Here is a 24761-nt window from a genome sequence, read left to right as displayed (position 1 = left end):
AACAATGTTAAGCCTTGGCTTATTACCACCATTTGAGGTTCAGAGGAAAAGTATATCAGTTTTACTTCATGCTTTATTTTTATTCATTCTACTAATTAATAATAAACAGTGCCTCTCGTTTGTCACAGGCATTAAATTTATTAAAATATTTATGCTTATTAAATATGTATGCTTATGTCATTTCATCATTTAAAAATTCTGCTACAAGGGTGCCTGTGTGCCTCAGTCGGTTAAGCGGCTGCCTTTGGCTCAGGTCATGATCCCAGGGTTCTGGGATCGAGTCCCACATCGGGCTCCCTGCTCAGCGGCGGACAGCCTGCTTCTCCATCTCGTCTTCCTGCCACTCTGCCTACTTGTGCTCTCTCTCTGACAAATAAATAAAATCTTTAAAGAAAAAAAAAAAAAACCTCTGCTACAACAAGGTAACAGCAGAGTTACGATTAGCAACGAAAACATCTATCTTCTCGTAGAAGCTCTTCCTTCTGTATCAGGCTATTAAAAGTATCAGTAGCCAAATATCCCATTTCATTTCACAGGGGCCTTTATCCTGAGTCCCTCTGAAAAGTGCATTAACTTTTTCCAGCCACAGGGATGCCTGCGAGTTCCCGGAGGCAATCACTTACTAAACTGCTTTAACAGCTACTTCACTAAACTAAATCACACCCTGTGGCTGAAAGAGTTAATGAAGTTCCTACGTATATCTCTGCTTGTTAGAGTAAAATTTAGGACAAAGACGTCTTCTCCATTAGAAAATGACATGTTTCCAGATGGCATGCTGGGACCTAGACTATTTGCTTTCCACTCTTGCAAGATGATGGCACAGGTCTCATGTTTTCCCCAGAGACCTCTGTCACAGAGACCTCCGTCTGCTCCTAGGACCCTGTGGACAACGCATCAAAGCCAAACAAACACAGGGAGACTGGAGCAGGGGACTGGACACCTCAGCACCTGGAGCAAGGCTAGTCTCTATCCCTAGCATCCCTGTGTTCTCTGTAGGCACCCACAAGCTCCGAGCCTCATCAGTCTATGACTTTTGCCTAGGGAGGAATCTTAGTGGTCATTTCAATTGGTTTAGGGGTTTCCAACCTGCTTCAGTGTCAGAAGCACCCAGGGAACTTTAGAAAAAGACAGATTGATGAGCCCTACCCAGTCCTACTGAATCAGTACGTTTCGGAAAGCTTCCTAAATGTCTCTGATGATCAGAGCCAGGTTTGGGAACCAATAATAATCCCACATTCACTTTTCGGATGAAGTCAGCAATTTGTCCAAGCTCAAAGGGCAATTTATTCAACAGATATTTATTTTGCAATTACTCAGCTCCAGACACAGTGACTTAATAGAAGAGAAACCAAGCCTTGAGGTTCCTGTTAAAAATTTCTTTCTGGTCTCACAATCTCTGGCAAAAAACACTATATATTATATTGTTTCTGACATTACTTTTCCCTCTGTCGCTTCACTTGGAATAATTGTAATTTTCTGCTAAAACGAAAGGTCACAGTAGCCCTTGTCTTTCCTGACTCTGTTCTTTACCATTCCTCACGTCTGGTTATCTAAGAGGCTGTCAGATTCCCCTAGGCCACTGTAGATAGAGAAACCTCTAGTGGGCCTACCAGCTTTCCTCCGTGTTAACTAACGATTCTTTGCAACAGCCAGTAATTGAGCTGAACCACTACCATGTCTGGAACATTACAGTAAAGAAGAAAGCCATTATTCACAGTCAGCACCAAGTTGACATTAATGGGTGTTTCCCTATACAGGCAGGAGCTGGAACCACTGATGGGTTTCCCTATTCTGAATTTCCTCTGTTAAAAGAGTACCTGTGCATTGCGGAAATAACCTGAAATACAGACACAGAGAATCACCATGAACACTTAGCGAATTGACATCCCCAGGATGGCTAGAATACAGTGGGGAAACAGTGAGCTGGCATAAGGCAAAGAAACAAACAAACAAACAAAAAACAAATGCAAAATATGGTCACGTCAAAACTCTGTTAATGGCCTAATTTGAAGTGTTTTTCTTACTAGAGCTCAGCGCTTAATCCTGCAAAATTTCTAAATTCTTTTCCTTGAATCTTTGAAATTCTGTGTTTTAGCTTTTGAGATGTAGTCAGGGATTTACTCTGTTTGTGAAAATACTTACTAAATTATAATATCGTATCTAAAAATCTTGCTATCTAAAAATCTTTCTTCGGCTGTGCTCCCTGCCTGCAGATCCTGCTTTACTTCCTCCTGGGCCAGCAACCTGGAGCTCATTATCATGTAAGAGCATCAGTAAGTACCTTCTTTGGTAAATGGGGACTCCTGCCTGCCTTTCAACTTGTCCATCTAGACACCATCCTCTTAGATGGAAACAGCACAAGTTTCCCAGATCTTTGGAGTAAGGGATTCCCTCCTTCCCAGATGACACATTTTAACATTCAATGAGTCTTAGTGCAAAAATGCTCTTTAATTTTAACTTAAGGCACTGAGGTTTTTCCCATTTTTTGCTCACTGAGATGGCTGCCATGCTCTGACAAAATTCTTTTATATTACTGGGAAAGGCTAAAAACATATTTTATGTTTAGGTTCAACAATCATGGTTCCTAAAGATATCGCTCCAGAAGAAGATAGCTATTACTTAAATGCCCTTTAATGTGATTCTTTTATATGGTCTGAGTTCCTAACAACCTTCTTTCCTAATTAAGGAAGTAACAGGGTGTTTAGGTCTGGGAATCCAGAGAGCAAAGCCTTACTTCTGGCTCAGGGGCATGGTAGTTAAGTAATCTTGATTAGGTTACTTTGCCCTTCTGGGCCTGTTTTCTCTCCCATAAAATGAGGAAATTGGACTACAAGGCCATTAAGGTCCCTTGCGGATTGCATAGTTTATAAAGAAGGCTTCATTCATGCTTCTCGAGGACTATTCCTCCAGGAATATTCACCCCACAAGATAGGATTAAGAGTTCCATGTCCCACATTTGTAGTTTGGAAGCAAGGTTCGTTGGTTGGTTGGTTGGTTTGCTTTTCAGGATTATCCAACTGCAACCCTACAGTCCATTACAGGGAATTCGTACCACCAGGTGTGTTTTAGCAAAACTGATCAAACTCAGTCATATCAGAGTCAGAGAATATTGGAGCTGGAAGGGATCCGAGACGCCACAGATTCCGATTGCCTCATTGTACAGATGAGGCAACTGATGTATCTTTTGTTGATATGAGGGATTATTTTTCCTCCCTACATTTCCCAAGAATACTTAAAATTTTATTCTGTCTAGTCTGTTTGGTCAGAACTACCTTGCGCACGCATGCCCACACAAACACACACACACTCCTAAGGCTGAGTCTCTAAGAATTGAGATTCTAACACCTTCCCCAACAACCTGTTTTTGATCATGTAATTTTGGGAATAACAAGAAGCCAAAAGATTGGTTTTCCTCAAGAGATGTGCCAAGTGGCAAATGAAACATTCAAGAGAGCGTTGATGTTTGCCTGTTCTTGAGACACACAGTGTGGATCCTGAGAGCTCATCCTTACTCTCTTATCAGCTTTCTCACTTAATAGCTTATGATGATAAGAGAGAGATCAGTCTGCTAAACTATTCTTGCCGTCCTTGGTGAGCGGCTGGTGAAAGCTGCTCCAAGTGCACAGAGCTGTGTCCGTGAAGTCTTAGACGACAGAGGGCTCCTGCAGCCTTCCTCCAGTCCTGAGAGTCTCTCCCGAGACAACAGACAAGCCCTGGCATTTTAAAATGCAATGTTTGTGAGAACAAAAATGAGTTCTTGCACTACTTGACTTCTTCTTCTCCCCCCCAGTCATTAACCTGGAAAATGTTAGACTTCCAGTTCATGAAAAATCCCTGGGTGTTGCACAGAGCAGAGTACATCTAAAAGGGACAGTGGAAAGGGCACCCGGGTGGCTCAGTCATTACGCGTCTGCCTTCAGCTCAGGTCATGATCTCAGGATCGTGGGATCTAGCCCTGCAACAGGCTCCCTGCTCAGCGGGAGGCCTGCTTCTCTCTCTCCCACTCCCCCTGCTTGTGTTCCCTCTCTCTCTGTTTCTCTCTTTGTCAAATAAATAAATAAAATCTTTAAAAAATAAAAAAAAAGGGGGACAGTGGAAGATGCTTGTGTTCAAAGGAACGAAGTTGGGGTTGGGGGGGAGGTGGACTGATGGGAGAAGAAAAGGATTGGTCTGTGACACCTGCTGTTCAATTAGATTCTAGCTGCCTCTCAGAGCTAAGCTATATGAAAATTCTTCTCCTTTGTTCCCTGACAAAGGTGTTGTAACTGCCACTGGAGCAAACCAGGTGCAGAAGGCACCACAGAGAAAACAGTTGGAAAGGCACTTGTTAATCGCGCCCCGCCCACCTGCTGCCAGTTAATGTCAGGGGCTCTGCACTAGGCTGATCAAAGATTGATCGGCTGACAGCAGAAACAGCTTTGGAATTAGAGAAACGGGATTGATTTTTAAAAAATAAAACCAGAAGAGGTGTGTGTTGCCCCAAGGCCCCAAGGCACATGGTCATGGATTTAAAGATGTGTCTCAATGCCAAAAACAAAGGGAGGTGTGATGTTCAGCTGTAAGAACGGGTTGGTTCCCTGCGTAGTGGAGTTCTGTGAATGGGCATAATTCAGCGATATTTGAAAGTCAACAGAATCAGCATCTAAATGTTACCTATTTATTTTAAAGTACAGGTTTGCATATTCTGCAGGCCTTATTAAGGAAAAATACCATCCAAATAGCTTCACGATACAGTAGAATGGCTTTAAACACATGAGCTCAGACATCCCAAGTAATCAGACAAGATGCCTGACGGGGGTTGAGGATCTCCGATGCAAACCTGTTCTGACAGCGTCAGGTGTTAAATACCAGCAATGTGACAACACAGCACAACAGATAAAAAGCATCCGATTGGGAAGATAATGATGCAGCTTGCAGAAAGCCTAATCTTTCAGAGACAGAAGATTCTTCTCTTCCCATTGATCTTTAAGAAATAACTTAGCAAGGCAATAGTCAAATTACCTCCAAAGCTTGTTCCCATGGGCCAAATCATCACACTGTTATTCTCCAACCATATCTCTTACAAACCATCTAAGAGGAAATATTCTGCTCCAGGTCCAGTTATTGGAAGAATGTAAAGAATACCATGTCAGAAGAGCCAATAGTCTGGTCCCTCAGGTTTGGATGACTGGACCCCCAACCCCAGCCCCTTCAGAGGTCTTGGCCAAGATGGAAGTGGGTAGGTGGATAAGGGGTGACCTGAGGTACATAGAAATACAATCAGCCTATAATAATCTTTGTCTCTGATGGCATTCTTTTTTCTTGAAAACATCTTTCTGCCTTTTTTTTTTTTAACCTTAAATGTTGTCCTTAGTTCTTATTCGAAATGGCTTTTTCTGTGACTTAACCCCATTCCAAACTCACAAAGGGTTGTTGCTGAAGAGAGTCATATGGAAAAATCTCAATTATGGAACAGGTTTCCCAGTTAATATCTTACCTAAGAAGGTATTGGAAATATATTCAGAAACCTGGTTCCCTGATCGGCTCATCTCTGAGAGGTGTGTCAGCTCCCGGTTCAGCATTCTTTTGAACTGTGTATGAAGAAGAAAAATATATTATTCACCTAAAAATTAGCAAATGATCACTTAAGATGTTTTCAACTTTACTGAGAACCAAGAGATTGGAGGAGCAGATACCATTAAATAAATGATACTGCGTCTACAAAACACCCCCTTAATGCGAAATCATTCCAATATCACTCTAGGGAGAAAAAGAGGTTTTCTTAAGATTTCTTAGAATTAACATTTGATTTCTTCTGAAGATGCGAACATAGGAAAAGGAATTTCAATAGAGGTCAAGACCATTTCACTTGAAAAAGGTAACAACTTTTAAAACCCATTTATTAGAAATCAACTCGAAAATATTACTTGAGAGATTATATGTGAAAAGTTGAAGAGAACACTAAAGGGAAAAAGAAGCATCCTTTAAAAATCAAGTTGCAGAAAAAGAATCGGGTTAAAATGCAACACAGTCTACTCAAATACGATGCAATATAACATCCCCTTATTATACAATAAGCAGCCTCCGCGGGCTTAGGGACAACACAAATTAAATCGTTACAGATGTTTTTCTACTTCACAGAAAGCATACAGATGTAAATGTTTCACATTCTATCAAAGACACATAACAGAATCAAATGAACCCACCTTGATGTAACCCCAAGATACAGATAACAAATAGTTTGCCTCAGGCATTTTGGAATGCTCTCCTTGCCACAATCCACAAATCCCTTTGAAAGAATTCACTGTTCTGAGAGAACAACCCCGAAAGGACCGGGGAAAGCCGGGAAAGCCGAGCAGATTCAGTGGTAAAATCATCAAAACTTATAAAAGACAAAGTCTCCAAAATTTAGGGCATTTCCTAATCCAAACGAAGCCCATCTTCGCACTCCATTCTTAAAAGAAGCCTATGCTCCCTGCTTCTTTCCTGGCAGAGAGAGTCATGCAATCAGGAACTGCACGAAGGAATGAGAGTCTGTCTAAATGTATTCAGCTGGCTGGTTTGCAGCACTTATGAATTATGAATAGTCCTGGTGGCCGAAGGGGTTTCCACTCTAGATTAGTCCTGCTCAGCTGAACTCTGCAAGGAAGGAGCCGATTCTTCTTTCCTGAGGGGTTGCCAGACTGGGAAACACAGCCATCTTTTAAAAAGGAGAAGATTAAAATGGAGGAAGCCCCATGAATATTTAAGTAAATCTGAAGTCAGTACCCTCCCCCATTTAGACTAGGTGTTCTTAACCCTCTCTCCACTGCACAGACCGTCTTCCACACAGTCACGCTAATGGTTTCAGAGTGATGGTGCTTTTGAGTCATTTACTTTCTCAACATTTAAAAAAAAACTGAGACCAGGTAAAAACTGTGCCTGTCTTCATACTAGGCTTTCAGAATACAAAGATTTTTTTTTTTTTAAGCTAGCTTTTGGGAGGGGTTTTTGCACACTGATGGTGTGTGACAGTGCCTTCAGCTACCCTTTACAATGAAACAAGTGGGAACAGAATGAACTTATTTCATTTAAAAACTACTTCATTTGTGGGGTGCCTGGGTGGCTCAGTCGTTAAGCATCTGCCTTAGGCTTGGGTCATGATCCCCAGGTCCTGGGACCAAGCCCTGTATAGGGCTCCCTGCTCTGGGGGAAGCCTGCTTCTCCCTCTCCCACTCCCCCTGCTCTCGCTGTCTCTCTGTCAAATAAATAAATAAAATCTTTTTTTTTTTTTTTTAAAAGCACTTCATTTGCAGAATGCAGTCTTCTCCATTCCATCAGCTCATTAATATGCATACTAGATTGCATTCGACCAACGAATCAAATACCTTAGACCTTTACATCTAGGATCCAGAACGTGTTAGGATATGTAAGCTACCATTTGCTGCATGAAGGATGAATTACTTGGGTTATGAAGGACTACACTTTTGGTATTTGAGTATTAAACATCTTTTAATTCATGTTAGAAATATTTAGGAGTTACACTAAATTTTATTTCATTTTAGCAATCTAGGGCATGTTGAGAAAGTCATTCCCTTCCTGTAGACTCGAGCTCTCTCTCCCTCCCTCCTGTCCTCCTCCCTCCCCCCACCCCCTTTCCTTGTGGGCCTTAGAGAGCACTGGCTGGAGGAAAGGCAAAGAGGAGAGTCCTACTGCAGTGAGCTTCCCAAGCCCATCCCACTCCCCTCCTTCTCCCTCCTCTCCGTTACCCCACCCTTGGACTCTCAGAAGTTCAAGTACAGCACGTTAAAGCAAGAGCAAAGCACCATGGCAACAGCCCCCACACGCAATTGGCTCTCTTTCCTGTGAGGCTTTCTCCTTTCAAATGAGCATCCTGCATCAACAATGACTTCATTTCAAGCATCCAAGCCCCTGTCATGCCACTGCCTGTGCCTGGGAGACCAGGGCCTTTCTAGTTGAAGGCAACGCAACTTAGCATTGTTGCCTGCTGGCTCACTGCACTATGCATTGTTCTCCGAGAGGTTCTGGGGGAACCCTGCTTGCGTATGTGTGTTTTCCCGTGATACAATATGTAGTTAGCAGTCGCCAGGGATGTCCGGATCAATTGTCTCGGCTGGTGTGTTTTACTGATGGAACCTCTATGCAGCTTTGAACTCCAGGTGAATCGTGTAAGTTCCAAATTATTTATTTTTCAAGACAAACCTGCTTGGTCATAGTGGCCTCTCATTTTTACTTCTCAAAAGTCAGGCCCCTATGCTAAAGACTTAGAAGCCGAAAAAGACAGGTTTGTATGCTTTGACTGATCAGCTAAATTTTGGAAAAGAGGGAAACTATACTTGGAGCGCTGCTAAAATGTCTTGGAAAAAAGCAGAGACAGATAATTTCTTAAATTATGTCTCTGCATAAGACTTAACCGCAGGTAACATTCAAACACTCCATCCTCATTTTGGTTCCTTTGGTTGCTAAAATATTTAGGAAGATTTTGGAGTCAATCAAATTAGTACTAGTTCTAATAAAACCATTTTATCATGTATTTGATAAATACTTTTTGAACATCTAAAATATGCCAGAAAAAGCATTAAAGATAGAGAAGTGAAAAACAAACAAAAAACCCCAAGAAAACAAATAAAAACAAAAAACAAAACTAAACTAAAAAACACCCTTTTAGTTAGCTTTCACCCTTGTAGGAATAGTCAGATACATTAGGGCATGTTCCTTGACCCCAACAGTTAACCATCTGGAGAGAGTGGGGCCAGTTCTTTACTAGCTCTGAGTATAGAAGCAGGGAGAAATTCAATAATAAAAGGCAAGGAAGGGAAAGACTTTTCTCCTTCCTTTCTTTCTATGACCTCCCATGGCCACAAAAACCCTTGGGATACACTGTTATTCAGTCCCAACATGGGAGCCAGGGAAATGGCTCTCAGCTACAGGACTGAGAAGGAGCCAAACTCCTCACTTTTCCTGCACTGATTATAGAAGGAGTAAACTATGTAACTAATGACAGATGAATACTACCTCCTCCTTCCTTCTCACAGCTAAATTGCTCTCCCATGAGTCTTTCACTACGGGCACGGCAATGCCACCAAAAAGTCAAGTCATCCTAAGGTAACCCTAAAGTACATAACGTGATGAAATACACCTATGGAGGTCACTCAGGGTCAGAAACTGACCCAATCCTAAAATGCTGCTTAGCAACAACCGTTGGTTTCCCTCTTCCGTGAGGGAGGGCCAGACCACACTGGCTAAGGCCATCAAGGCTCTCATCAAAAAGGATTCATGAAGGGCCCACTTGTGTCAGGCTCTGTATAAACCAGGGAAGGTAGCAGACAGGAGCATGTTTTCCATTCTAGCAAACGTAGAGGACAATCAGGATGGTTAGCGCTGACCATGCCATGTAACAGTCCAAGGGGTGGAACAGACGGGAACTGTGTTTGAGGTTAAGGCTGAGGAGACAGTTGGATAATCTGGCTTGGCTTAGTTGGCTTTTCAGGGTCAGACCCCCATATGAGAGTGTTTCTGTTGAGCCAGAGATAGCCACAACGCAGTAGACAAATTCTGACTGTCACTGTCAGCTCTGACCAACAGTCCTGTGAAGTCACTTCACCTCTCATATTGAAATGAAAATGATGCATGGTTTTTGGTTCTAGGCCTTCCATCCTGAACCTGTCATGATTCTAGGACAAGTTCCATTGCGTCTCCTACAGACCGGACACAACACTAACAAGCGATGATATTTCCCAGAAAGCAAAGCTCTCTCAAAACTACTGAGAAAAATAACCCAAATTGGAAACGCTTCAGTAGGCAAGAATAAGTCCCCAGCGATGGGGCGGGGGCGGGGGGAGCATTTCTCATGCCTTCAGAGTTTGATATTCTAAGACTCTTGCAGTCTCCCTGTCTACTTATCAGGTTGGGTGTCCAGTCTGGATAGGAAGGTAGAAAAGTTTCTGAGCGAAACTGTGTCCCAAGCACTTACAGGGTTGAAAGGGAATGGACATTATTTATTTTATCAAATGCGGCAGAGAAATCCACAAACAGGAGCACACTATTTCAAAGATAAATGTGTCTTTACTACCTAACGTACACAGATCTGATTTTTCTGTTAAGAATCTGCCTTCACAAGAAAACCCTGTTAGAGCCTACCTAGAAATAATGTCCCCAGAGGAAATGGCCAAAGCCCCTTTTGAGCACAGACGAGCAAAGTTTGTGAATGGACCCTTAGTAACACAAATTCCTCCAATGCTTCCTTAAGCTTACGCCCGCCACTGGATTCGCGAACACTGTTAGAAATTGTCGTTCTTTTTTGAAAATGGAAAAAGATATCATTCTCTATAAATGCTTTAATCTTGCTTGCCTCGAATATATCTGCTCTATCAAATCACACAGGAACGTTTTTGGATAGGCTACCTTTAATAGTGGGAAGTCATTTAAAATATATAGTAGCAAATCTGAAATTCAATTATACTTGATATGAACGTTTTGTTTTATGGCTTCAATTTTTCTTTACCTTCAATGCTACATAGAGAGATTATTTTCTTCCTAGCCAGTTTTTGTGTGTGTGTGTGAAATGATGAAACACTCTATCATTTTTCTAGATTTCTCATGAGAGGACCGGCTTGAGCTTTGTGCAAAGATCCACAAGCAATGTAGGAGCTCTCTTGGTAAGGAAGTCTTAGCTACACTAACTGCACAGGAGGTGAGGAGCAGAAGGATCTCAGAGATTCGTCCCAGTTCTAAAACTTGGGGGTTTTACGTTTCTAAGAATAAAACAATTCAGAAGAGTAATCATATGAGGGGCTAGTATCAAGCACAAAGAAGAGCTACTTTTAAGACTCATTTCGGCTTGTGAGGGGGTGACCTGGATGTCACCAAGGAAAGAATCTTTAGTGACCCACTCTATCTTCAGCAGATCAAAGACTAGACAAACAGGCACCTTCCTCTCATTGGTAACCTCACACTGAATTCAGTAGGTAAAAACTGTGTGGAGAAAAAAAAAGAAAGGAAAAAAAAAAAAAAAAGAGCCAACGAGAGGAAGACCGCTCCAGCAGTTACCCCTGTGGGTGGCCGTCTACGCAGGAGCCCATCTGTGAGACAGGCGCCTTATTGTGTGGGACCTTCCTGTTTTCGCAGTATGAAACCACTGCCCAAATCATTAAAGTCACAATGACTTTATTAGGGACTGCATTTTGACTCATATTTTACACTTTGTTAGTCACAACTTAATCAGAATTCCTGGGCATCGGGAAAGCAAAGGGCTGAAAATTCCTCCCCAGAATGCTAGTGGTGGTAGCGGGAGTCACAACAGCTCAGGGCAACCCACACGTCAAGAAGGCTCATCTCTGTCTCAGTTCTGGCACAAACTCCCTGTGTGATCTTGGGTTAAAACAAACTGACTTCTGGGGGCTCGGGTTGTTTTTAGCGATGGGCATGGCTTCTTTCGTTATAAAATGGCTAATTTCAAAGGTTCTTTCTGATTCCGAAGCACTGCTTCTTCATACCCTTATTTTCCCATGGAAAGAAGACGCAAAGAAGTGAAGAACTCTAATTGCTAAGTACCTACCCTTTCTTCGCAAAATCTGATGTAAACAAAAAAACAGGGGTTTACTGTACTTTCTCTAGAACCCTTTATCAAACTCACAATTTCCACAATTCTTAACATTTCAGATCATCTGGCAGTGAGCGTCCCGTCTCTTGTCTCCTTTTGCTCTTTCCCTATCTATCATCTGTTTGAAACTCCACGTCAATGTTTAGCATATTTGAGAGGGAAATTAAGTTGAATTGAGTGAGCTGGTAATAGGATTCGGGACAGAAGAACATGCCACTCGTTGTCCACTAACATCTCTCCACTAGAAACCACAGTCCCATGATGGGCCATCCCAGAAAACAAGCCCTGGTGTGTGAGGATCTGGAGCACACCGCTGGAACACGAGGGAATAAGGTTAGGTCATTCTAACTGTCCACGTGCCACATCAGAACGAAATTCATCTAAGCACACCAGAACTGAGTGATTCTCTTCTTAACTGTCCAGTGATGTAGTAATCCACAACAAATAAAGATTGAAAAAGAAGCACAAACATCTCTGGCATATTCTGCGACAAAACATTGGCATTTATGATGAAGCTAAAATTGAATAAACTCCATTTGCTGCTTAAAGGACAAGATCTGCTCGGGTGACATTTTATTTTATTTTATTTTAAGATTTTATTTATTTATTTGACAGACAGAGATCACAAGTAGGCAGAGAGGCAGACAGAGAGAGAGGAGGAAGCAAGCTTCCTGCTGAGCAGAGAGTCCCATGTGGGGCTTGATCCCAGAACCCTGGGATCATGACCTGAGCCGAAGGCAGAGGCTTTAACCCACTGAGCCACCCAGGTGCCCCTCCGGTGACATTTTAAAAGTCAAAAGAAGGACAGACCCATTAGTGTTTTCATACACAGAACTGAAAAACAAAAAGCAAGGCAAAACAAAACAAAACACCCTCAAAAGAATTTAAATAAAACACTCTACAACTTGACAGTAGGTCTTAAACAGCCCTCAAAATTAGTAGGTGTTTCTTCCTACCTATTTATCTATCCTCTTTGCTGCTGTACATTTTTCTTGGAATTTGTGAAACTTTTCAAGAGGAGATATGGCACAGAGTATTGGGACACTCAGAAACGGACCTCTCCTACACCCAAACTAATTCCCTTAAGAATGTTTAGAGAAACTTCTCATAACTTAACATTCCCTTAATTCCAAAAGTTGTTGCAGTGACATAATTTGACAAAAGACACTATATTTATACCCAAAGACGTGTTGAAATTTTAGGTAAACAATAATTTTTTGTTAGTATTAAGTGTGTTCTAGATAGTTCATGTCCCAAATATCCCATAAAGAGACTGGATTTAAAAATCATATACTCATATCGTGTTAGGTTTAGAGGTATTGTGTATTTTAAAATAATTGAAAATGTTCAAACTTGTTCTTTTTGACAGAGGTCTTTCCTTCTGGTGAGAAACACAACACCACTGTCTCTGTTACTAGAGCTTCACAATTTCATTTTATGTAGTTGAGCCATTTCTTTTATCTGGCTGTTAATAGAAATAGCATCCCCCCCCCAAAAAAAAAGAGAGATGAGTTGGCAAATCTGGGATGCTGGCCTGACAAAGACAGCAAAGGCCTTTCTACAGCAGATATCATAAATCATTGCAGCCAGTGAGAAAAAGCAAGGAATCAAGGTACACTATTTAGTTACCCTTTTGTTTCTGCGTTTAAGCCATCTATCTTTTTTCTGTGCATAATGGCTAATATTTAACCTCAAGCTTCTAAAGCCAGTTCTAAGGCCATGGGGGTTAATGTGATTCCAAAGCAGATGACTAAGGTTTCTGTCGAACCATTTCATGACCAGAAGTCCTACAACTTACTATATTTTTTTTAGAATTTTTTATTTTTTTATTAAAATATATTATTAGCCCCAGGGGTAACAGGTCTGTGAATCGCCAACTTACTATATTTTTAAAATTAGAAATCTTACCATGGACTAGACCCATACCCATCCAGTCTAGCGTCCTCTACTGACCAGCAGAAAACAAGATCTATGCCTCAAGACCTTCACATCTGACTTGAAAGTCATTGATGCAGAACAGAAAAATCATCCCCCAAACATGTGCTTTCTTTTCATAACCCCATAACTATTGGTCATGACTCTCTTTACGAACTGATTTCCAATTTTATTCCATAATGTCTCCTGGGTTGTTTAAAATTCTGCACTAAGTATTACCTTATTAGAATTCTCAATATTTTTGCAGCCACCAATACCTACCATAGCTTGTTTTTGAGAACACTATTCTACCCCTTTAAATACATCATGTGACATGTATTGTGTTTAATATTAATTATATTGATTTCTACTAACTATGTTATGTTTACATCCCCTTTGAGATAAGAGACAATGTGATGCTTCAAAGCCTGCTATGGGAATCATTACTTCTGTTTTCACAGTTTCCCAGCACTGGAAATTTATAAGATCAACTCTAGGGACCATCTAATGAATAAAGGAAACCTATGGGCTACGTAGACTTAGCATTTTATTCCCTGAAAACATGTAAGTGATCTGCTCTGGCATTTTGGTAATCCCTACACTAGACTATGCACTTGCAAATTGAGAAGAATCTGCCTCGTGGTGGAGGCTAGAACGTATTTTTAAACTATAAAGGATGAAAACAATGGTCTCATCTAATTTTATTCTATAAAAAATTGTATTGTGCATTTCATTTTCTTTTTTTAAAGATTTTATTTATTTTTTGAGAGAGAGATAGAGCATGAGCATGAGCAGAGGGAGGAAGAAAGAGGGAGAAGCAGACTACCCACTGAGCAGAGAACCCGATTCAGACTCGATCCCAGCACCCTGGGATCATGACCTGAGCCGAAGGCAAACGCTTAACTGACTGAGCCACCCGGGTGCTCTGCATTTCACTTTCTTATTAGCTACCATAATTTAAAAATAGATGGATGAATGCTCTGAACCCCAAGATGTATAGTTTGTTGGTTCATGGGAGGCTTATAAAGGTAGTTTCAGAGCTGGAAGTATAGGTCACACATGAAGTAGAGGGGGTTCTGGTCATAGCTGGCCTTCCCAGACAGATCTAACAGCATAAAGGGGACTCTAACAGCAAACTCAACATCATACTAACATGCCATCGGGTCAGGTGAGCATCCAGCTGAGTCTGCCAATAAAATTTGAGTCTGAAAAACTTGGCAAGTCATTGAGTCTCTCAGAGACTAAGTTTTTCCAACTTTAAAACTTTAAAATGGGTTAGAAATCATATATGTCTGACTGGCAAAGTGTAGCACTTGTCCTTTATCTCACAGGATTTATACTTGAAGCTGATGCTTTATTTCTCAGTTTTGTCTCTGAATTTAATTTGATTTAATTTAAGAGGTGGGGAGGAGAAGAGGGAGAGAGAATCAATCTCAGGCAGGTTCCACGCTCAGTGTGGAGTCGTTGCAGGGCTCGATCTCATGACCCTGAGATTATGACCTTGAGATTATGACCCTGAGATTATGACCTGAGCCGAAATCAAGGGTCAGATGCTCAACCAACTGAGCCACCCAGGAGCCCCAGTTTTGTCTCTGAATTTTGAAAGAATTTGAGCTTATTGTAGGGTCTTTGCGTGGGTTTGCTTTGGGGTGGAGCTTTCAGCTGGCTCTTTGACATCCAAACTCATCTTGTTGACACTAGCAGGTACAATTCTAACTACAGAATTCCCACAATATGCTACCGTAGGTGTGACGCAACACTATGTCATTTTGATTACATGACACACGAGTTACTCATAGAAGTTCTGGCTCTCTGGTTGACATTAAGATTATTCACCAGTCTAAGGAGTGTAAACCAGAATGGCCAGAAACGTAAATGAAGGCCGTCCAATGAAACCATAACTCAAAACGGCCTGGGGTTAGAACTGTATCATAAAAAAAAAAAAAAAAAAAAAAAAAGCCTATTCTGAGACGTCTCGCTGTTGCTAACTCTATCCATTCATGATTCCATGACTTAGCCAAATTCCTCAAATTAAGAGACTTTAGAACTCTTTGTGTATGAACAAAAGCCACGAATGGCCACCAGTTGCCTGAAATAAGGATAAGTGCACCGAATACTCATCTTGCTTAGACCGCCACGGTTGAGGCCAGTCCAGTAACACATCCGAATTAATTGAATATGTGCCTGAGAGAGCAGTGAGAGGAGTATCAGCAGCATGTCAGGAACAAAAAATACAGCCAGACAATGACAGAATGACTAAACGGCTACACTCCAGACACAACAGGTATGTAGAGTGGCTGGGTTTCAGACACAACACGCGTTCATAAACATGTTCCCAGCTGAGTGTGCATCGCCAGGCTCCAAAGGGCCCAGATCCTTGGTCATAGGATGCAGACTTTCCAAGAGAAAGGTTAACCAAATGCTCCAGTGCTGAACCAAACAACAGCCCCACTGTGCTTCACATTTCTATTCACAAGAAAAGAGCATTTGATCCTGATGATGTTGTTCTCTATTACCGGACCCCGAATTTGGGAGAAGGTTCAGGAGCAAGCTTTTGCACTTTCTGAGGGTAGTTTGAAGAGTCATTGTACACCAGATGGGAGTTTCTTATTCAACTGAACAATGAGAAAAATGAATAGGGTGTGGCAAGCACCTGCAAAGGGCACGGTGTAGTACAACAGGAAACAGGATTCCTGGGTTCTAATGGATTTGCTGTTAACAACATCGTTGGTTCTGGACAAATTAGATTCCATTTCTGAGCCTCATGCAAGGGATATTTATCTGAATGTCTACCATGTGTCTAGAGTTGTTTTTTAAATTCTGGGACTACTCTAGCAAACGAGTTCATGTTCCCAATAACCTCATAATAACGAAGGAGATGAGTAAAAACCAAGTTCCACAACAGCAAAATCAAGATCATAAATTTGTGACTGCCAGCTGTAAAACCCACAAGGTACTGGGTTAGGATAATTAGAGAAGTTCTCTCCAAAGAGATAACATCGGAACCGAGGCCTGAAAAATAAGAAGGGACCTGGACTGAGCTCTAGTTTTCAAAGTCTATGATTACGTGTTTTGTTACAACTTGTATAAGAATATAACAAATTAACTTGTGGATTTCCCTTTAATTTTTATTTTTAAATCATTTGACTTTGGAGCAAAAAAGAACAAGATTTCATTCTAGGGCATCAGCAGTGAGTAGCTGAAAGGCTTGGACAAATCAGTGATGTCTCTTGCATCCTGTTTCACACGGAAAAGGGGGATATAGTAATACTTTCCTCCTCGTGAGCATCCGAATGAGATCACACAGGGAGAGCTCTGTGTAAGCAGGAAAGCCCTCTTCAGGTATGTTTCCTTACCTTGCTACCCTGGATCTGGCAACACAAAAATAACAAACAGCAACACATTTAGAGAAAGTGGCCCTTTATTTAATGCTCTATCCCAGGACCATAGGGAACTTCGAGAGGAAATAAGCTTTAAAGTGAAGAAAGGGGCCTTAAAAATCCCCACATCTCTCCACAACTAATATTCCCTTGGGCAGAATCAGAGTTCTCTGGGAAATACAGTCCTGGATCACAGGGCTAGATTTGAAAAGCAGAGCTCAAGACAGAAAAATCTTTCCTGAGTTCTTCCTCACTAATATTTGCTCCTCTTTTCTTACTTTATGAAAAAGGGCTCATATTTTACTTGTTTTAACCCAACATATTCTCTTGCTTTAAAGAAAGACCATTCCTGTCCAGAGATTCATGTTTTTATTTATTTTTGGCAAAACTCTCTTATTTTAGGATTTACTAAGGGCTCTTAAGGTTGTTTCTTGAAAAGCAACGTATGGCCTTTCTTAGTTTGAAAACTGTTCTATACCCCATCTACAATGTGACATTAGACAATGACCTTATCCTGTGAACATAAAGAAGGAGAGTATTAACAAAAGAGTATTTTTAATTAGTGTAATCAACATTAGATAAATTTTTTGAGATTAAATTATACTGATTTAAAAATATTTTAAAAATCATACTGGTAAATCCTGATGAGATATTATCAGGGAACCTTCTGTGCAATGGGTAAGAAAGATGCAAATAAATTTTGTGCAACTAGATCCTGAGTGTGTTAAAATACAGCAGGGAAAAATTCAGTGACCGCTCACCCTGTAACCAACATAAATGAGTTACTGGACTTGGTCAAGTAAATGCACATATATTTAAATCATTCTGAGTCGGTTACAGAATGGAACTGGCAATAGCAATCAAACAGATAAGGGGCTGAGGCAGGGAGAACACTGTGCCTTCTCAGCTGGGTAGATGGGTAGCATCCAGCTGGTTACAGATTTGTCTGAGCTATGAGCAAGACATCTAGAGCAGGTGTTGGGAGACCTTTCATTAGTGATCTGTCAGAGTCCCTAGCTTCTCACAGTCAAATGGGTGTGCAAGAGCATACCAAAAATTCATATGACCACTGGATAGTATAAGCATGTTCCATGAAATTTTGAAAATACTAAAAAATATTTCCATCTTTAATATCATGCTGTGCCCAGCAACAAGGTCATTACCTGACCTAGAATCCATCCAAAGCCCTCAGGTCAACACATTTCTTAAATCACCCAATCAAGATGAATTTCAGAGAAATTTTTTGAATAAGATAAAGCCCAAATCAACCACCACCAACCGACAAAAGCCTTCATCTGTTTTTCGCTTTTCTCCTGACCATTACACAGAAATAGAGCTATGACTCTTTGAGACTTTTTAGTCTTACCACTGAGCTTACACGGAGTCTCAAAAAAGTCAAGACACCATTGCAGGCCTCAAGAGCTTACAATCTGGAATAGACTTACATAAAACCTCAGAGAACTAAAATACTAGTTACGATACTAACCAGTAACCTAGGTAAGAGGATGGTTTATGGAAATCTGATCAAAGTCAGAGTGTACCGAAGTCAAGGTTTCAAAAAAAGAAAGCCAAGAAACCTGGCACTAGAAGTAGGTTCATAGTATGGGCTCGATGGTGCATTTGAGTCAAAGGGAAGTCTTTAAGGCAATGGAATGCTAAGAGAGAAGTAAAGGTCTATATTTCTTCATTCTCAAGTTATCATAAAACTCTTACTTATATTCTTAAGCCAGGTTTTCTTTCTTTCTTTCTTTCTTTCTTTCTTTCTTTCTTTCTTTCTTTCTTTCTTTTAAGCCAGGTTTTCAATAGATTTTCTGACATCAAGGTAAGAGAAGAAGTTGGAAGTCCATGGTTTGGCCAGTAGGAGCTACTAAAACTTAGTATCATTTCGATTATGTGAAGATAAAAATGTTAATCCTGGCTGCCTTTGCAAAATGAGATTTTCTTTTCTGATAGCATGCATACATAGTATATTTTGATGATATATACATATATTTTAATTCAGAAATTAAAACAGCAAAATGTGAAAAAACAAAATAAAAAAACAAAAACAGCAATGCCAAAGGCATTTAAAGTAACTCATTCCAACTATTTCCTTCCAGATTTTGAGCACACGGTTTTCAGGAATACTAAATTAGTTCTCTTTACTTGAAGTCATTAGGACGTGGATAGCTTTTACTCAAGAAAGGTAATGAGGACAATGAGAAGGTTAAAATCAATGCAACTGATAGTGGGACCATCCCATGTCTTTAAGTGTAGTCAGCCTTTTGCTGAAGATGAACAGCAAAGTGGATTTGTAATCAGACCAGCATTTCACTACCTTAATCTTCCCCTAATTAACCTTGTGACTCTGCAGAAGTCATTTCATAATGAAATTATATTTCATTTAGATTGTGTTTTATATTTTACAACAATCTTCAGAGTACATTAAATATTTAATCCTCAGTTTCTATCATCCTCATCTATAAAACACAAGGGCTTCAAATCAAGGATATCTAAAGTTCCCTGTTGGGTTTAAAGTTCTAGGATTTTGTTTAAGGCAGCCATGTGAGACTATAACTGGAAAAAATATATTTTGATTTTTTTCTGGCTTGATTTATCACCTTTCACCATCCGTACTGACCAAAGACATTACATAGTCACCAAATGACCATTTCACTTTGCCCTGTCTGATCAGCTTTAGCTCATAGCCTATATGGTTGAGTTGGAAAGGTATTTTTATTTAATAACAACTTCTCTTTTTACTGTTTTCTTTTCCAAAGTACGTAATTAAAATTTACCTTTTCAAAGTACGTAATTAAAATTTACATAATTAAAATAGACCTTTTCAGATAGCAAATGACAAAAACTCTTGTCGTATATCTACACCTTCTTAAATTGGTTTAATCATTTTTATGACCGATATCTGTACTCAAATTTCAGTTGTATAATTGCTGAAGGTTATAACATCGTACACTATGCTGCTAACAGTAAAAGGAACTTGGCCATTTAAAGTTTTTAAGAACATTTTTAAGACTGCCATACTTTGAACAGCTAAAAAATATAAGTGAAACTGAGCTGCAAAGATGAAACTTATTTTCAATAAATTCACTGAACTTCAATTTCTGAAGGCTTTAGGTTTGAAAGGTGGTACATTTCTAAACTGCAAGTAATTATCAGAAAGAAACACGGGACTGATGAGCAGAAATCCATGATTTATAGCCTTTAAAACACTGCTCCATAAAAAGAAAAAGACCATCAGGAACTTCTTAAAGAGAAGAAGATTATCAGGCACTTCCCAAAACAGAAACAAAAGAAACAGAAGTTTTACTGTCTTCTTCATTTCTAAATAACTTAACAGCCCTTTCTTTGTGGAAACACTTGGCTACTTTAAAGCAAATCAAACAAAGAAAGTTACAGTAAAATATCCAGGAGACTAAACAGTTTGGCACCAGTGGAGGGAAACATCACGTACAATTGGGCAAGACAGAGAGGGCTGGCAGGTCGCTGAAAAATGCTAAAGTGGAGGATGTGCTGCGACGCACATCCACCGTTGGCACAGAGCCTTCCAGAGTGTGAAATCTATTGACTGTGGCACAAGTCTGCCCTCACGGCTTCGGTTTGGTGAGTCCTGGCTTCCAGAAAGCTGATGTCTCTCCACTTGCTGAGCACACTTTTACGCAGAAGGCAAACTGTGGGAAGATCAGCCCAAGACTAGGGTCCATCCTTGGCTCTTCTTTCATAGATAACAATGGCACCAATTTGGGAAGCTTTTTAGATGAGGATGCATTTGAAACGAAAAATTAAAGACAAGAAAGAAGTAGGAAAAAAATGTGAAACAGACGTTTATTCCATTAAACCACTGCAATTCCATTTTTTACAACTAGCGTTCTGGATTTATATTTGATACTCCAAACATAGTTGTCTGATTTTTTTTCCCCCCAGTAGGGACAGAAAGGCTCCCCTTAAAATGACTTATTTATCAGATTTTGATAATATAATCTTGTCTTACCAGCTAGCCAGGGGTGCAACAATCAAAGGTAATGTGCCCTGACTTCACTTCTATTTCATTTGTAGAGATTTGATCAGTTTTTTTGCTAGTTTTCAAGTGAACTAGCAAAAAGATGGGGGGGGGTGGTGAATGGATTAGACCTCAATGAAGGAAATGGTTCTGTAAATATCAATGAAGAAGTATTTAAATTAACCAAAGGAGATTGAAAATCAAAGTTACTAAAAAGTACTAAACTTTCAAAATCTTTGATTTGTCAAGTTTTCAAAGAGCAGAACTTAGAACACTCGATTACACAAGAGCCCTGCGCTGGGCTCCGTGCTTGGCTGGAAGCCTGCTTCTCCCTCTCCTGCTCCCCTTGCTTGTGTTCCCTCTCTCTCTCTGTGTCTCTGTCTGTCAAATAAATAAATAAAATCTTTACACTCTCAATAATACAACTTATTTTGTCATAGAAAGTAACTGAAATAATGCCAGATAAACAAACAGCTTAATCTTCTCTTTCTTCTTTGTTGGAAGACAAAACGTAATGCAGACAGTCTATATCTTACCTCTAGGAAACCTCCCTGTATTAATTATTGCTGCTGAAGCCCTGCTCCTCTGTTTCATGGTCTTGGGACATGTGTTAGAAGGGATGTAATATATGATGAAATTGCCCCAACTTTTTGGATGATAATTTTCAAAAAAAGAATAGCCTCTCCCCATTTTTTTAAATGTTGGGGAGGGGGTATAAAAAGGGGATTTGGGGGTTGGTTGTCTTTTAAACAAAACTTCATTGTTTTCTCTTAGGCCATGTTAGAGAATTGGGGAGAACAAACAGATCCTGAATTTAGCAAACCTGTCCACAAGAGGCAGCAGATTCGTTTAACACTGTTATTTACCTTTTGATGAGTGCTTTACAGCCATCTTCTGTAACTATGGTTATTCTCCTCCCTCTTATCTGTTAACAGACACTGCTCCCCAGCCAGGGAGACTGAGTTTAAGATTATCAATGGCTGGTGTGGAGGCCCAGAATACGGTCATTGCAGACCAGGACTCTGAACCAGACTTAAACAAGCAATGATGGCCAGAGTTCGAAGAATAAGACCTCCCAGAAACGACAAAATTTCCTTGTAAGCATTACTAAATACCTTTTCTGTTTCGATATTTATCTGTCCCACCGGGATCAGTGACAGTGAGTCAGGTGGCCCTGGGTGTGAATCCCGCTCTCTTCTTCACCTTAGGCAATGTAATTCAACTCTTTAAACCTCACTTTACTATAAAATGGAGACAAGAATAAATAGTATGGATTTCCGAGGGTTGCTGAGAGTATTACTGACAATGTAGGTAAAGGGGCTCAGTACCACGTCTGCACAGATAGCAGAAAGCTGTGAAATTAGTTTGGCTGTCGACACTTACTGTCCCAACCATAAATGCAAGAGCTGCAAGACCCCATGGAGACAGTTTTCTCCAACTATTTCCTTTAGATAAAGAAAGGCAAAGATTCCAAATGAATTAACTGTTTACAATAATATTCCTAAATAGAGGCAAAGCTAGACTTCAAACTCATGGCTTCAACCTAGGCTCCTTTCCCTTTGATGCCTCCAGTTCTATATAAATCTGAGAGAAAAGAGAGAAAACTTGGATCGAAAATGTTCAAGTGTCCCAGCTGTCTGTCAGAACTGATTTTCCTTCTATTCTTCCCTCGAATCCAGGTCACCTCTAACATGTGCAGGGCCACATAAATAAGTCTGAAAAAAGACAGAAATCGAGCTACCTCCAATGCTCCTCCTACCTCAACAGACATCCCTTCCTAGCAGCTGGGAAGGTCAACGTGAAGTACACATTCTTGAATTTCTTGGTTATGGCAGTGCAGGGGGACCTAGCTCCAGGACCGCGCCCTGTCCCATTTCTTCCCCCAAAGAACACGCCTTTGCACACCCTTCTGGCACCACTTGCCCATACAAGCTCCTCCCACACACTTCTTTCAAGCCCAACTGCTGCTTTCTGGCTACTCTTTGGGCCTCAGGATGTGAGTTCCTGTAGCACCGCCAGGAAAGAGACCTGCACAGGCCCTGGAACGGGGTTCAGAATCATTGGGCAGAGAATGCAGGGGCCCAGTGGATACAACGTGGTCCTGGGCAGACACCACAGCTGCCCCTGAGCCCTGCCGGCTTCTCACCTTCTGCAGCAGAGCGCAGCCAGTGGACGAGCCCAGGCTCTCCTAGAGCAAAGGATCCAGGAAAAGGACCCCTCGTGCCCTAAGGGTGGGAATGCTCTGTTCGTATCATTTAACTCTGGGCAAAAGTAGAAGTAATCCCCTCCAATGATTGGTCACCTTATTATCTTCCTGACATAGCTCTGAGAGGAACCTGTTGACCAAGAAGATCTATTCCCTTCTTGGTTCTGCTGGATCCGACATTTCCCATACTTATTGATTATTCAGTTAGAAAGAAAAGGTGACTCGCCCAAGTGCGGGGCAAACAGCCTATCAGGGTCACATTCCAGTATCCTGCATCTTGAGTCCTGAGGGGCTCCAGGCTGATAGAACTATATGAGTTTATTCCTTCCCAACCAAGAGCACAGGCAATTATCTGCCTTTACTTTCAATACTCTGGTACAGACACACCTGAAGAACTGGAAAAATAAACCTGTGTGGCCAGAAGGACTCACTTCCCCTTTGATGGTATCTGCCGCTGACTTCAGGATACCTTCAAAGGAATACGACCTTCAATCTCCCCGTCTAATATCTTATAGGTTTCCTTAGCAAACCTGGACTGAAAGGCTAGGTCCTGAGGCTTCATTCTAAAGACACTACTGATAATATGCAGGACCGCTCTTCTCAACAATGAAACTTGCATTTTCACCGAGAGAGGGCCCAAAACCTTTGTCCTACACATAAAAACAGCCCCAGGACAAAGCTGGTCAAGAAAGAACAGGAGAACCGAGAGTGTTTGTGAGGAAGTCAGGCTAGTGACAAGCGGCTTGAACAGAGCTCCTCGCTGAATACCACAGCATGTTCATCTTTTGAAAAACCTTCAACATGCTGGGTATAAATGACCCCTTTGACACTTTCCCCTGAAAAGTTGAGGCGACAGACTCTGCTCCTGAGTAAAACTCCCTGTCCTTGACAGTCCCAACTATGCCTCACTGGGATTGTTTTGTGCTGGGCCTTCCTCAGCCACTGTTGTTGCAACTCTGTACTTTTCTGACGGAGTCTGTCAGGAAGGAGACAGGAAATTCTAGTCACCCGCACAGCAGCTGCGCCATTCCTCCTATCCTCCTCCAATGACGTCGGTTGGCTTTGGTGACACGAGGTCAGGAACTGAGCCACAGGGAAGGTCAGGAAGATAGGTCAGTGTTTATGCCGTTGTTGGGCTGGGGATCCTGCTGGGGCTATTTGCTTTCTTCCTTGCTATACTGTTTCTCTTTCCGTTCCTCTTTTTATAATGCAGAGCCAAAGCATCCTGTTTTGAAAACATCTGACTGTTTTGTCACCGAGGAACTCATGCTCTGATGCGTTTAGGCTGAAGTGCAAGACAATTCTTCTAATTCGGGAGGCGATAAAAGTTGAAACAAAAATTAATGAACAAGTCTAAGAAGCCAAATTGTCGTTACAGAAAACAGTTCTAACACATCTAACTGAACTTGGGCTGCTGGCAGAAGGTTCATTTGACATCCTTTTCATCTTGCAAAACCATGTCATTGCCTCGTAAAACTGCTGAATTTATTTCATCTTTGGGGAAAAACAACCTATAATATTAACCCGGCTGGCTGCATCTTTCTCTATAATCCTGTAATTCCATTTGGCCTGTGGCCAGCATTAAGAGAAATGAAGGAAATTGGGGTCTAGGGGGAGACTATGTTTCTATAGGTCACAGAAACAGTTCCTTACCTCTCAGACTCTGAAATGTACTTCGGAAAA

The 24761-nt window shown here is 41.0% G+C and overlaps 1 protein-coding gene across 4 annotated transcripts in view; it reads right to left on the bottom strand.

Moving 5' to 3' along the window:
* PDE4B (phosphodiesterase 4B) overlaps positions 1 to 24761 on the bottom strand; it is a 441524-nt gene that overhangs the window by 13465 nt on the left and 403298 nt on the right. For 3 of the 4 annotated variants that reach the window (XM_032870016.1, XM_032870017.1, XM_032870019.1), the window contains one exon: positions 5477 to 5570. In XM_032870016.1, the coding sequence (XP_032725907.1) occupies positions 5477 to 5570 (94 nt within the window). Of the gene's footprint in view, positions 1 to 5476; positions 5571 to 6185; positions 6686 to 24761 lie in introns of those variants that run through there. The other variant, XM_032870018.1, reaches the window with a different exon arrangement.

This window comes from Lontra canadensis, unplaced genomic scaffold, assembly GCF_010015895.1.
Source record: "Lontra canadensis isolate GAN:19392208 unplaced genomic scaffold, GSC_riverotter_1.0 scaffold40, whole genome shotgun sequence".
NCBI classification, from domain to species: Eukaryota; Metazoa; Chordata; class Mammalia; order Carnivora; family Mustelidae; genus Lontra; species Lontra canadensis.
Note: the sequence above shows the minus strand (reverse complement) of the source record. Positions and strands in the feature narration are given on the sequence as shown.